Source organism: Telopea speciosissima, chromosome 1, assembly GCF_018873765.1.
Source record: "Telopea speciosissima isolate NSW1024214 ecotype Mountain lineage chromosome 1, Tspe_v1, whole genome shotgun sequence".
NCBI classification, from domain to species: Eukaryota; Viridiplantae; Streptophyta; class Magnoliopsida; order Proteales; family Proteaceae; genus Telopea; species Telopea speciosissima.
In genome coordinates this window covers 20,167,738-20,181,934 of record NC_057916.1, presented here as the reverse complement: position 1 = coordinate 20,181,934, position 14,197 = coordinate 20,167,738, and the positions used below count along the sequence as shown (strand labels likewise).

At 39.4% G+C, this 14,197-nt stretch overlaps 1 protein-coding gene across 2 annotated transcripts in view; it reads left to right on the top strand.

The window, feature by feature from the left end:
• LOC122662134 (DNA gyrase subunit A, chloroplastic/mitochondrial) overlaps positions 1-14,197 on the top strand; it is a 71,235-nt gene that overhangs the window by 36,685 nt on the left and 20,353 nt on the right. For both annotated transcript variants that reach the window (XM_043857702.1, XM_043857708.1), the window contains exons 16-22: positions 8,104-8,174; positions 8,263-8,352; positions 9,433-9,558; positions 9,673-9,830; positions 12,677-12,758; positions 12,869-13,033; positions 13,235-13,336. In XM_043857702.1, coding sequence (XP_043713637.1) covers positions 8,104-8,174; positions 8,263-8,352; positions 9,433-9,558; positions 9,673-9,830; positions 12,677-12,758; positions 12,869-13,033; positions 13,235-13,336 — 794 coding nt within the window. The remainder of the gene's footprint in view (positions 1-8,103; positions 8,175-8,262; positions 8,353-9,432; positions 9,559-9,672; positions 9,831-12,676; positions 12,759-12,868; positions 13,034-13,234; positions 13,337-14,197) is intronic.

The following is a 14,197-nucleotide window of genomic DNA, read 5'->3' as shown; positions in this document are numbered from 1 at the left end:
TATGCGTGGTGGTTTATCTAGTGCCCGCGGAGGCAAGAGAGGGGGAGCTAGGGCTTACTCTGTGACATCTAAGTCTGAGACATCTGGACCCCAGCTTGCTCCTGATTCCCTTTCACAGGATGATATTGCAGCCCTCCACCGGTTGATGTCTCACCTTGGAGGGTCAGCCACTTCTGCCTCAGCTCTACAAGTCTTGTCTGCTCCTATTGCACCCACCTGGATTATTGACTCTGAAGCCTCTGATCACATGACTTGTATGTCACAGTATTATGATTCTTACTCCATTTGCTTTGGCTGGGACAAGGTAAGGGTTGTCGATGGTTCCCTTTCTTCTGTCTCTGGTAAGGGTAATGTGAGAGTTACTCCTTCTATTTCCGTGGAGTATGTCCTTCATGTTCCTGATTTTGCTACTAACCCATTATCAGTGAGTCACCTAACCAAATCCTTAAATTGTTGTGTCACTTTCTTTCATTCCTATTGTCTTTTTCAAGATTTGGAGACAAAAAGGGTTATTAGGCCTATTGGCAGTGGGACTGAAAAAGGAGGACTCTACCCTCTTGAACCACGGTTACCTAATCAATCTATTGCTGTAGCTTCTGTTTGTGGTCGGAGTGACCGTAGTACTTTGGAGTCTATAATGCTTTGGCATCAACGTTTGGGTCATCTCTCTTTTATTGTTATGAGGAGATAGTTACCCCACTTGTTTACTTCTTTTCCTTCTTATGTTTTTCAGTGTGAATCTTGTATTTTTTCTAAACATTGCCGCACATCTTATCCTTATCGTGGTAATAGATCTACTGCACCTTTTTCTCTTATTCATACTGATGTTTGGGGGCCTTCTCCTACTACTTTGTTTGGATTTTGTTACTTTGTTTCATTTGTGGATGACTATTCTAAGTCTACTTGGACTGTTTTGTTGAAACAAACGAGTGATGTTTGTGATGCTTTCAAGGATTTTTATTAACTTATCAGTACTCAATTTGGTACTCGAATCCAAATTGTTAAGTCTGATAAGGGGGGTGAGTACATGTATGGGGGCTCCAACAGTTCTTTACTAATAATGGCATCATCCATCAACTGGCATGTGTTGACACCTCTCAACAAAATGGGGTGGCTGAGAGAAAAAACCTCTTCTTGTTGGAAATCACCAGGGGTCTTCTCTTTGGTATGCATGTGCCTAAGACTTTCTGGTCTGATGCACTTCTTACCGCTGTCTTTCTTATTAACCGGATGCCAACTCCACTCATTGGCTCCAAATCTCCTCTGGCTCTTCTTTCTCCTCAATTCTCGGTCTTCTCCTTACCTCCAAAAGTCTTTGGTTGTGTTTGTTATGTTCATGTCAACAAATCAGCCCGCACCAAGCTTGATCCCAAAGCTCTCAAGTACATCTTCATAGGCTACTCTGATTCAACCAAAGGGTATAAGTGCTACCATCCTCCTTCCCGAAGGCGACTTCTCTCCAAAGATGTCACCTTCTTTGAGTCTATTCCTTACTTTTCTTCTCCTCAGCATCCTGTTCAAGGAGAGAGTACTAGAAGTGAACAGGATGCTGATGTCATTCCTTTTCTATCTCCCTTGCCTACCTCCACTTCCCCATTCTTATTTGATGTTGCAAAATACAAAAAAGTGGATGTTGTTGATGCTGATGGTGTTGTTGATATTGATGCTAGAAGTGGTGATGATGCTAGCAAGAAAAAAGAGCACAAGGGAAAATTCAAAGATGTTATATTCAAAAGAGGTGAATGCTTGAAGGGAAAAGGAAAACAGCCTTGCCAAAACCCCTCTTTGGATCCACATCCTCAGCCTCATCCTCCCCAGTCAGGTAACACTTCTCCTCCTGAATTAGATCTTCCCATTACTGTGAGAAAGGGGAAAAGAGCCTGTACTAATCCCATAGCCCAGTTTGTCATATATCTCCTACAGGTATTGCGTTCTCCACTGTCCTTGAGTCTTCTTCCATTCCAAAAAATGTCACAGAGGCCTTATCCAATCCAAAATGGATGCAAGCAATGTCTGAGGAAATGGTCGCTCTAGAAAAGAATAATACTTGGACACTAGTTGATCTTCCCAGGGGGAGAACTCCAGTTGGATGCAGATGGGTTTATACCATCAAGTATAGATCCGATGGAACAGTGCAAAGATACAAAGCTAGGCTGGTTGCAAAAAGGTATAGTCAAGTGTATGGCCATTGACTACTAGGAGACTTTTGCCCCTGTAGCCAAGCATAACTCAATCAAGGTTCTTCTTTCAATGGTAACCAATAAAGATTGGCCAATGTACCAATTAGACGTGAAGAATGCGTGAAGAATGCATTTCTTCATGGAGATTTAGTAGAAGAAGTGTACATGCAGCCTCCTAGTTTTAAGTGTCCCTCAGCTGAAGGGAAAGTGTATCTCTTGAAGAAAGCTCTCTATGGCCTCAAGCAGTCTCCTAAGGCCTGGTTTGAGAGATTTAAACGAGCTATCATGAAGAATGGGTATTATCAGAGTTAAGCTGACCACACCTTGTTTATCAGGAGAGGTAATGGTACAGTTACAACTCTTATTGTTTATGTTGATGACATTGTGGTAACTGGGAATGATGTTGCTCAGATGAACAGATTGAAGTCTTATCTGGCTAAACAGTTTGAGATCAAAGACCTTGGACTCTTGAAATACTTCTTGGGTATTGAAGTATCTAGATCAAGGAAAGGAATCTACATCTTCCAAAGGAAATTTGTTTTGGATCTTTTGAAAGAGATAGGCATGATGGGGTGCAAACCAACAACTTCCCCCATTGATCCGAATCATAAGCTTGGTGATGAATGTGGTTCTTCTCTTATAGATGCAAGCAAGTACCAAGATTAGTTGGGAAACTAATCTATCTCTCCTTGACTCGACCAGACATCTCTTATGCAGTTGGAGTGGTGAGTCAGTTCATGCATGCTCTTAGGAGTAGACATCTAGATGCGGTGTATCACATCATTAGATACTTGAAATCCTGTCCAGGAAAAGGTCTTCTATTTGCCAAGCATGACCATTTGCAGATTGAAGGCTACACAGATGTTGATTGGGCTGGTTCAGTCTCTGACAGGAGATCTACTTCTGGGTACTGTACCTTTGTGGATGGTAATCTAGTTGCTTGGAGGAGCAAGAATCAACCAGTTGTGGCTAGATCCAGTGCAGAGGCTGAGTTTAGGGCCATGGATCATGGAGTGTGTGAGCTTATATGGCTAAAGAGACTACTTAAAGACTCGAGTTTTGAAACTGAAGGGCTAATGAGATTTTATTGTAACAACAAAGCTGCTATAAGCATCAAACCAAACATATTGAGGTTGATCGACACTTCATCAAAGTGAAGTTGGATTCTGTGTGCATTTGTACTTACTCCCTTTGTGAAGATAGGTGATTAAGTAGCAGATATCTTCACCAAGGGTCTCATTCCTAATCTATTTAGTACCTTATTGTGCAAGCTGGGAATGTATGACGTTTATTCTTCAGCTTGAGGGGGAGTGTTAGAGTTATTAGAATAGTTGTATAAGGGTAGTTCTGTCATTGTCTTATTATTAGACATGGCTAAGTTGTATTTTTGTTATTTCTTCTTTATTTTTATTTACCTTCCTAGGGAGGTCTATGTAATTCTTAGAAGTGATTAATGAAGTGAATATGTGTGTTGAGGATCACTCAACACACGTAATCCATTATTCTCCCAATCGCTCTTCTCTTCTCCTCTTCTTCTCCTTCTTGGTTGCTGTAAATTACTTCTCCCTTACTAGAATCGATCCTCTTTTAAGTTCAAACTAAACTATGGGTAGAAGGTAGGAGTATGGGATTTACTTCTTTAGTTAGTTTGTTAGCTAGTCTTTTATTTTAATTGTTTAGATGTTTTCCTTGAAGAATTATGTTCCTATTTCTCTTATGTTTTCTATTAGCAATAGGATTTGACTTTACTAGTCAGATTAGGAGTTTGATTTAGTTTTTCTATATAAAGCTTGTAAGAGCCATTACCTCAGAGACGATTTATGATAAATAAAAGTTGAAGTTTTCTTCATGATTGCTGTGCGATTCAGTTATGGTGAGAAACCTTGGACAGTGAGGTTCTGATCCTGTTTGTGTGAAGCCTTGGACAGTGGGATTCTGGTCCTGGTTTCGTGGGAAGCCATTATTCTCTTTTATCTTCTCTAAGTATCTGTGCTCCTCCTACTGCTCGCACCACATTAGAACTGCTCCCAAAACCAAAAAGAGAAGAGGGCCGTCTCAGCAGAAGGAGAAGGACTTACAATGGCAGAGACTACTGACCCTCATTTTGTTCCAAGCCGTCTGTTATGAGTACGGGAAGCCTGCGCTAGCGCCTAAAGGCTGTGGCTTGTTCCGAGTCCGTACGAGATCATAACTCGCTATTTTTTGGTCAAAGATCAATCTTCTCTGGGATATATTGCAGGGTGTTGTCCGGAACTCCTCTTCTTAGGGGAAGGACGGGGTCAGGAGAAAGAACTGTTGGGATAGAATTACCCGTTCAAATAGATATAGTAGCTATACCTATGAAATGTTCTTACATAAATTTTTTCCAGCTAGTGTCACCTGGAATGGTTAACCCCGTACCATAGAATTCTTTGCAGTTCAGGTACTGGTTGTGTTCCTCAATCGATTGACATTGTTGTGCTTAATCCTTTCTTTGATTTGATTTAGAATATCACCCTTCAGTCTATTAATAATTCTCTTAATCTGGTCTACTGTTTTACGTCATTAAAATGATTTACACAACCTGCGGTAACCCTGTTTCTGAACTGTTTTCTGCCAGAATTGCTTTATCACCTGAAACAGATTTAGTCATCTGTTAGGGATGAGACTTGGGGGTATTCAAGTATAACCTATTACTGACCTTCGACCAGGGTATTTCCCTGATCTGAGTGTTGGTTCTGCTGATTTCCGAAATCTCTTGTTTTTCTATCTTATATTCTATTTCAGATCTGATTTTTAAAGCTACTTTGAATCTATCCTTAAAATTTGTTTCATACTTTGGGATTTGAGTTAGACAGTCAAGAGGGAAATTTGATTTGAGTTTTACACTGATCTGACCTTCTGATTTGGTTTAATTTGAAATTTCGTACTTGCTGAATTTTAGTTTCAGATTTCATATTTCTTCAATTACTTTTAATCTGATCGTTGGATCATTCCTATCTTCTGAAGGACATCTATAATATTTATTTTGATTGATTGTCAGAGTTTAACCTTCATCTGAGATGGTTGACTTTGTTCTTTTGGGTTTGGGTGACGTGATCCTTTCCGAGGGGGTTTAGCCTGAACTTAGGGTTCATCCTACCTACTCCCCACCATTATATGGTTCTCCATAACCGTAAAGTAGGACTATTCCAGTAATCCAGATTTAACCTGCTGGTTCACATGACTTTCTATAGGCCATGCTAACTGGCGGGATTTTTAAGGCCCCTCTTATTTCACCCTTTTTGGCAAACCCTGGGTATTTAGGAACATAAAACCCAGATTGGATTTGAGTGTTTACATTTCTGTTAAGGTCTGGTCCGGTTTGCTTCATGAAGACAAGCCTATTCTTGAGAGTTTGATTTATTGGATCTAATTTGAACTGATTGGGCCAATTTAAATTAAGTATTGTCTAGTATGACCGCGGAGTATTATGTGACAAACGCATGCCAGTTAAGCTTAAGGCGAAATTCTACAGGACAGTAATAAGACGAGCTATGACATATGGGGCGGAATGTTGGGCCGTTAAGAAGCGTAATATAGATAAGATGAGTGTAGTGGAGATGAGGATGTTGAGGAGGATGTGCGGCAAGACCAAGAGAGATAGAATAAGAAATGAGTGTATTAGAACCGAATTGGGAATTGCACCAATCCAGGACAAACTCCGTGAGAGCCGCTTGAGGTGGTATGGTCATGTACATCGAAGACCCATGGATGCACCAGTAAGAAAGAGTGATCAGATTCAGTGTGATAGAGCTAAAAGATGTAGGGGCAGGCCTAAAATGACTATTGGAGAAGTGGTAAGAAAGGATATGCATGTGGTAGGGCTCGATCCTAGTATGACCGCGGATAGAGTTGTTTGGTGGACAAGGACCCGTGTACCCGACCCCTTGTAGGGGATGTTCCTGGGATGCTGCTTTGACTACTTCATTTACTTATTTTCCTTTTTTACTTCTTTTTACTTCTCCTATTTCTACTATTGTCATAGCCTCTATCTGATCCATGTAGCCAACCCTATTTAGTTGGGATAAGGCATGGTGGTTGTTGTTTATTGTCTAGTAAACATTTAGTTTGCAAATTAATTTTTAAGCACATATGATTTGCTCCTAAGAGATCAAGCTGTTCGTGTAGGAGTCAGCAGATGTATTTTATTCAAGAAGAGAGGGAGAGAGAGGAAGTAGACTTGGCAGGTCTCTGAGTTATGTGATCATTCAGATTTTTAGGTTTCAGCTGAGTGAGCTGTGCCGTCTATTTTTCTTTTCATCTGTAAACTTTGGTTGGCAGTGTCAGGTTTTCTGACTATGATCGGTCAGTTGTCCATAATTTGTTTTGCCTAGTCTCCTTCCCCCCTTCTGCCTTTTTATTTTCCTGGATTTCTTAGTTGCGCTCTTACAAGCCATGGTCAGGGCAAGCTAATGGTTTGCTTGGATCAGACCTTAACATGCCACCTAACAGGATTAATTCCTGCACTGGTTTTCAAAACTATGGTCTGAATTGTCTAATTTTTGTTTGTTATGTAGGAGTTACATTATATTAGATTCTAGTTCTGTTCACTTTAGTTCATGTTATTTGTAACAAAGATATCTTGTCATCGTTTTGGTCATTTGCTCGGGGAATTCATTGTGTTGTTCATGCTCACTGTTCTATACACCTTGAATTCCCAAGGTTTCATTGCCTCCCGCATCAATGTTTTAATCTTTATGATGTTCTTGTTCTTATATCTTATTGACTGCTAGTCATGTCATTTCTGTTTCATTTTTAGCATCTTTTGGCTGTTACTGAAGCTTTGGCGACAGCTTGTCGGAGTATAAACCTGCTTAAGCTAGAACCAGAAGTTATAGAGGGCATGGTTTCTAATCTTTGTTTTGGCCTATTATTTCTTTGTCATTGAAGTTTAAGTGAAATTCTCACTTTTGGGATCTCATATCTGATAGAAAGTAATATCTGCGTGGGGGGACAAAGAAGAGAGATAAAGAGAATGAAGAAAGAATGAAAAAGGAGAATCACATCTCACGGTTTGCTTGAATGATCAAATCGTGAGCTAAGTGCTTTATTTATAATAACAGATTATTACATGAAGTCTCCTATGCTAATATAGTCTCTTACAGTCTTACGGTTACCAAGCTTTATTTTAATAAATCTAAACACCACCTTAGATTATAAACATCACCATGACTAGTTAAGCCTAGTTAAGCATCACCATATGAACAAAAAAACACCATAACTTTAACACTCCCTCTCAAGCTGGAGCATAAATATCACCCATGCCTAGATTGGAACACCCTTAAAAGAAAAAGGTTGAAACAAGGCGTTGGTGAACATATCATGCAATTGACTCCCAGAACTAACAAACAGAGTAGCGATCAATTTCTTCATTACGACATCCCTCACAAAATGACAATCAACTTTAATGTGCTTGGCCTCTGTCCTCTCATGGAAGACAGGATTATTGGCAATATAGATAGCTGCCTGGTTATCACAAAACATATCAATGAGCTTAGTAACAGGGAAACCAAGCTCCTGAAGAAAAGACTTCAGCCATATCAATTCAACAACCTGTAGTATGAGCCATAGCTACTCAACTTCAGCGCTAGACCTCACCAGTGTGGTAATGTAGTCCTAGATTGGTAGGAAACCAACTAGGAGCCAGTACATCAGGATCTGATATGAACTGGTGGTCCGATTGGGGCAGAATATGAATTAGGTCAAAATTAGGGTTAGGGTTTGAGGTGTTGGTTATGCTAGGCAGGTGTAGGGGAGTCTATCAGTGAAGGTCCTGATGAATCTATCAGTTTGTTTGGTAATATTGAGACATTTATGGTTATTCCTTACTGTTAGATGTGTCAAGAGATAAGTTATGCTCCATGTTTGGATGAGATAATTGATAATGTTTTCTCCAATGCAGAGTATGGGTTGTCTGAGAAACAAGCTGAAGCTTTATTGGACATAACCCTTAGAAAGCTTACTTCACTAGAGGTGCATGGTGGTCATATTGCTGTTGATCTGTGTTTGTTTAAGTTGCAAAATTTATGGGATCATATTGACTTTTTCTTATGCTGTACAGAGGAAAAAATTTGTAGATGAAAGTGTATCCTTGACAGAACAAATTTCTAAGTTAAATGAACTCTTGTCAAGCAAAAGACCAATATTGCAGGTAAAGATTTTTCTTTCAAGTATTTTCAACTATAAAACTGTGGCGTGAATAATCGCAACAGAACAGTTGGCTTGATGTTTGAGCAGTGAGTTTGGGGTCTGAAATACCAAGGTTTCGAATCAACTTCCTACTTTTTGAAGGAAAATATAGCAATTTATGGGTTGGATGGTATGAGGGAGGGTGAAGGGGGTAGGTCAGTGATTCAAACATCAAGACTATCTGCTCCGAACGATTCAAATGGTTCACTTCCTCAGGTCAGATGGTCTGCTGACTAATCAACGGTTTCTGGAGACCATGCAGTCAAGTGAGTGGGATAGACCATCCTCTATAAATAGGTTTATGGTCTGAAGACCTGGTCCAGTCATCCTTGTTTTACTACTTTATCTGCTTTGTGTACCAGTATCCACTCAATTTGGTACAGTGTTTCTACTATTGAGTACTCTATGGCACTATGGGCCCTTCTAGTCAAGGTGTACAGCTTCGATGTGTGTCCTTTGATCTGAATGATTTCTATCTATATTTCAAACTACCGATACAGTATTGATAGTGAATTCAAATGATCCTTTAAATATTGGTTCCATTGGTTTCAGTACTATTTGGTTTCCCTGATAATTACATTGGTTTGAACTCTGAATACTTAATATAATGGGTGCATCTTATTGTCACCAAAATAGTGGAGTGAGAAGTTGAAACCTTCTTTTGATCGCCTACTGTCTTATCCCCAAAATTTATTTAATGTAGGCGTAAAAAAGAGTGAGAATAATTTGAAAGTGACTTGTCATTATGTCATTATTAAAAGCTGCACAATGCTCGAGTGGGCATGTGAAATGAAAGGATTTACCCTTGTTGAAAGTGTGTTATTTTAAAAGGGCAAAAAAAGTAAGGTTACTACTTTTTTTTTCACAACCTTGGTTACGCCAAGATTTTCCTTAATATAAATAATACCTTTGATACATTACTATCAAATGGTGAGCCTCTGTCCATTGTATAAGAATGTGGTTCATCATTGTTATGATCATATCCTTTTGATGTATTGGTTTATTGGTTCCTAATAAATTTTGCATCCATGTCCCTTCTTAGTTAATAGAACAAGAAGCTATTGAACTAAAGAACAGATTTCCTACTCCAAGACGTTCGATGCTGGAAGATGCTGATAGTGGTCAATTAGAAGACATAGATATCATCCCGAACGAAGAAATACTCCTGGTATGGAGCAGAAAAAAACGTTTTTTAATACCTTCATTCTTCAGACTTTATATTTATTGATTAGGTTTCCCAACAATATATGTTCGTTTGAGAGGTTTTGGTAATGATCACCAGGCTCTTAGTGAAAAAGGCTACATGAAGCGAATGAGGCCCAACACGTTTAATCTTCAAAATCGCGGAACAATTGGAAAATCTGTTGGGAAAATGAGAGTAAATGATGCCATGTCTGACTTCATTGTTTGTCATGCCCATGATCATGTCCTTTATTTCAGGTAGGTCTCATTCCTGTGTTATTGCAGCACTTCAAAGAATGTAATATTTGTTTGTTGCTTGGGTTTGTATTTATTGCATCCATGGTGCTGTAATATGTAGTTTTCTTATTTATTTGATCACTTTCCACGTGTCATTTGGACATGCTTAGATGGAACAATGTCAAAACATATTTTGCACCAGAACTATGTTGTAAAAAATATTTTTCAACAGGTGCTTAGAAGTTAGAACTGACTAAAAATAATTCAAAGAGGTAGTACAACACTCGGTAATCTTATTCTTTGGATGGGTATGGGAATGGGCTGTTAGCAAACATGTGTAGACGTTGGTAGACAATTAGACTGAAACTACAAGGGGGTCGAAAAGAGACATTTGGTGGTATAGCATATAGATCAAAGAAGTAAATAAAATGTGCAACAAAAAAACAAATTGTTTTTTAAGGGAATGCATTATGCTAAAAGCTAAAGCTATCGGACTATTAGAGTGAGATATTTGCATCACTATTAGTGGGGATGCTTGTGTAAGTTTCCTACTTGACGGATTCACCTTGATATCCCCTTCATTACATGCACACCATTTACTCCTGAAATCGGTGTTGACATGACTAGACATGGGTATGGGAATGAGATATGTGTCTGACACACATATCAGACACATATATGGTGTGTAACTTTAGTAACAATAGGATAAAAAACGAAGTGGTGAAAATTTTAGGTAGCTAGGTTCAATCATAAACAAAGGAGAAATGGAGAATGATGTTGCACAAAGAATAGAATAGGGTGGATGAAGTGGAGGGGTGCGTTCGGAGTGTGGTGTGATCAAGGTATTCCTTTAGAATTCAAAAGGAAAATTTTATGGGACAGGTGGACAGCTATTTGACCAGCAATGATGTATGGAACTGAAGGTTGGGCAGTGAAGAAACAACTTGCAAACAAACCTGGTGTAGCTGAAGTAAGGATGTTGAGATGGATGAGTGGTAAAATTAGAAAAGATAAAATAAGGAATGAACAGATTAAAGCTAATTTAGGAGCAGCTCTTATAAATGATAAGTTGCGAGAAAGTCGTTTGAGGGGACATTGACATGCGCAACGGAGGCCTTTGAATGCTCCAGTATGAAGGGGTGATTTGATTCAGATTGAAGGAGTGAAAAAAACCAGGGGTAGGCCTTAAATGACTCTAGGAGAAGTGGTGCGGACAGACATGCATAGTTTAGAACTTGTAACAAGTATGGCTTTGAATAGAGCTGATGGAGAAAAAGGATTCATGTACCCTATTTAGTTGGGATAAGGTTGAGTTGAGTAGTACATCCTAAAATCATTTTGGTAAGTACCACTCATAGTTAGTTTCTCTTCTGAGTCAAATTGGGCAAATCTGAAGAATTGAATGGAATGGCAGCACGATGTATTTGTCATATGTGAAATTTGGGGGTGGGGGTAATTCAATCTTTGAGATTTAATCCGGCATGTTCCAGTGAAGAGAGGGGTGTCAAGTAAATATATGGATGTAATTAAGGATATGTATGAGGGCGTGGTGACTAGTGTGAGATCTGTGGGAGGTCAGGGCAAGGAATTCCCAATTACGATTGGGTTACATCAAGGATCAGCCTTAAACCCTTATCTATTTGCGGTTATCATGGACGATCTAACCAAGAGCATTCAAGACGAGGTCCCATGGTGTATGCTCTTTGCCGATGATATCATTTTGGTGGATGAGACAAAAGCAGGGATTAACGCCAAGTTAGAGCTTTTTCAACCTTCGAAACAAGAGGCCTTAAGATTAGTAGAACGAAGACGGAGGTTATGTCGTGTAATTTTAGTCAGACAATGTTGGACACTGACGTGGTGCGAATTGGGGAAAGAGAGATTCTGTAAAGTTACTATTTTAGATATTTGGGGTCAATCATAAATAAGGAAGGTAACGTAGAGGACGATGTTTCACAGAGAATTAAAGTGGGATGGCTAAAGTGGAGAGGTGTGTCTGGAGTATTGTGTGACCGTCATATCCCTTTAAAGCTTAAAGGAAAGTTCTATGGTATTGTTGTACGACTGGCGATGATCTATGGGGCAGAATGTTGGGCAATTAAGAAGTGTCATACTGAGAAGCTATGTGTAGCAAAGATGAGGATGTTAAGATGGATGTGTGGAAAAACTAGGAAGGATAAAGTAAGGAATGAATGTATTAGAGCTGACTTGGGAGTTGCCTAGATCAATGAAAAGCTCCGAGAGAGTCGCTTGAGGTGGTATGATCATGTTCAGCTGTAGGGATGCCCCGATAAGGAGTGATATGATCTCAATTGAAGGAGCTAAAAGAGGTAGGGGCAGGTCTAAAATGACCATAGGAGAAGTTGTTGTGAAGGACATTCTTAGTTTAGGCCTTGTTCCAAGTATGACCTTGGATAGAGCCTATTGGAGGGCAAGGATCCATGTAGTAGACCCCATTTAGCTGAGATTCTCCTGACTTGCTGGGCTGCGCCTCTTTCCTGAGCACCATCTTGACGAGCTAGTACTGGGGAAAATTACCTCAAATCGGGCTTGGGTTTTCAATACACAGCCCAGTCCGCCTGAGTTGCACCCTTAGTTTGGTCCTAAATTTTTATGGGTTTCACCACTAAAAGTAGTTGAATTTCAAATTTTCATCTGTGCATATCTATGGTGATTAGTCACTTCCTGTTACATTTTTTTATTTTTTATCACAATTTTGATTCATATGGTATTGTGCTCATTCCAAAGTCATACATTAGGGTTTTCTCTTTGCCCTAAACACAGTCTTTGTGGTCCACCGTTGACATTTTGAATTACAACTTATTTACTTGAATTATTCCATGACAAAAAATATTTACCTATTACAGTGATAGGGGAATAGTGTACTCAGCCCGAGCCTATAAAATTCCAGAATGCAGCAGAACAGCTGCTGGCACACCTCTGGTGCAGGTATCAGCTGCTTTCATTTTGAATATTTTGGGTTGCTAGTTGCTACCTTATGTGACAAACTTTTGCTTATTGTAAATGCTTTAATCACTCAAATATTCAAATTGAACCAGATATTATCCTTATCGGATGGGGAGAGAATAACTTCCATCATTCCGGTAAGCGAGTTTCCTGGAGATCAGTATCTAGTTATGCTTACAATGTACGGATACATCAAGAAAGTTTCTTTAAACCTTTTCTCAGCAATCAGATCGACAGGCATCATAGCTATTCAGCTGGTTTGTCCTCTTTTCTTTTCCTTTATTGTTTCCTAGATCATAGTTGTCTAGGCGTCGCCTAGGCGGGTGCTTTTGTTGGTGTTGCCTTGCGTTCAGTGCCCCTCTGGCGCCTTAGGTCACCTAGACGCTGAGACAACTATGGTCTAGATGTCCAGTACTCTTCTAAGTACTCCTTGGATAAAAATTCAAGGTTTATTACAGGTTCCAGGTGATGAGCTAAAATGGGTCCGTTGCTGCACAAACGACAATCTTGTTGCAATGGCTTCTCAAAATGGGATGGTTATTTTGAGTTCCTGTGAAACTGTAAGTCCTACTGTGCTTTTTGTCCAGTAATGCTGTAAAGCAAGAACAAACTATTGGATTTCATGTATGATTCCGCTCGTAGTAATTGTGATGTAATGAACCAAGAGTACTTTCTGTTTTCTTATTGCTTTCCCTCAGTGTTCTGAAAACTGGCCTGGCAGCCAGTCAAACTGGTTTACCTGTCGCTTGGCCTTCAAAATTGGTGGATAACACTTTATAAGACTGTTCTTGTCCTGCCAGTTAGACCGGTTGATCTGCCACCTTGTCTCCTGTACAGGTTAATGGATGGGCTGTGTTCCCTGAACTTTCCTTTTTTTTTTTCTCTCTCTGTTGGTTATTTTCTGTATGTGTTTTTGTGAGACAGATGGAAATTGGAATCCCAGACAGATTGTACCCAATGTCAAAATATAGCAAACAAAAATCTGTAAACTTATGATTGCGTAAATTAATATCCTGTTACAACTGCCTATCCCAAAAGCCTGAGCTGTTAATTAAGGGCCACAATAATGTATATCAATACAAAACAATATCCCCAGTATTGTAGTACTGAATTTGAATGATATCCTTTCTAGTTCCGGGCTTGTTGGCCTTCGGGCTTGTATATCCCTCCCCCCTCTTCTACGTAATTAAAATTTTTTTCATCCAAAAAAAAAAAATTTGAATGGTCAAAACAGTAGCCAAATAAGATCTTTTCACAGATAATAAAATCCAGATTTGGGGAGATTATTAATAACGCAAAATCAGATTGATGAATGGGGCTGTAATCTAGGTCGAGTGCAAGGAATATGGAGGTGAAGGTTTGCTGAAAGTTTGAACCAAATCAGGTGGTTAAAACAGTAGCTATGGGCAATTCCTGGTGAC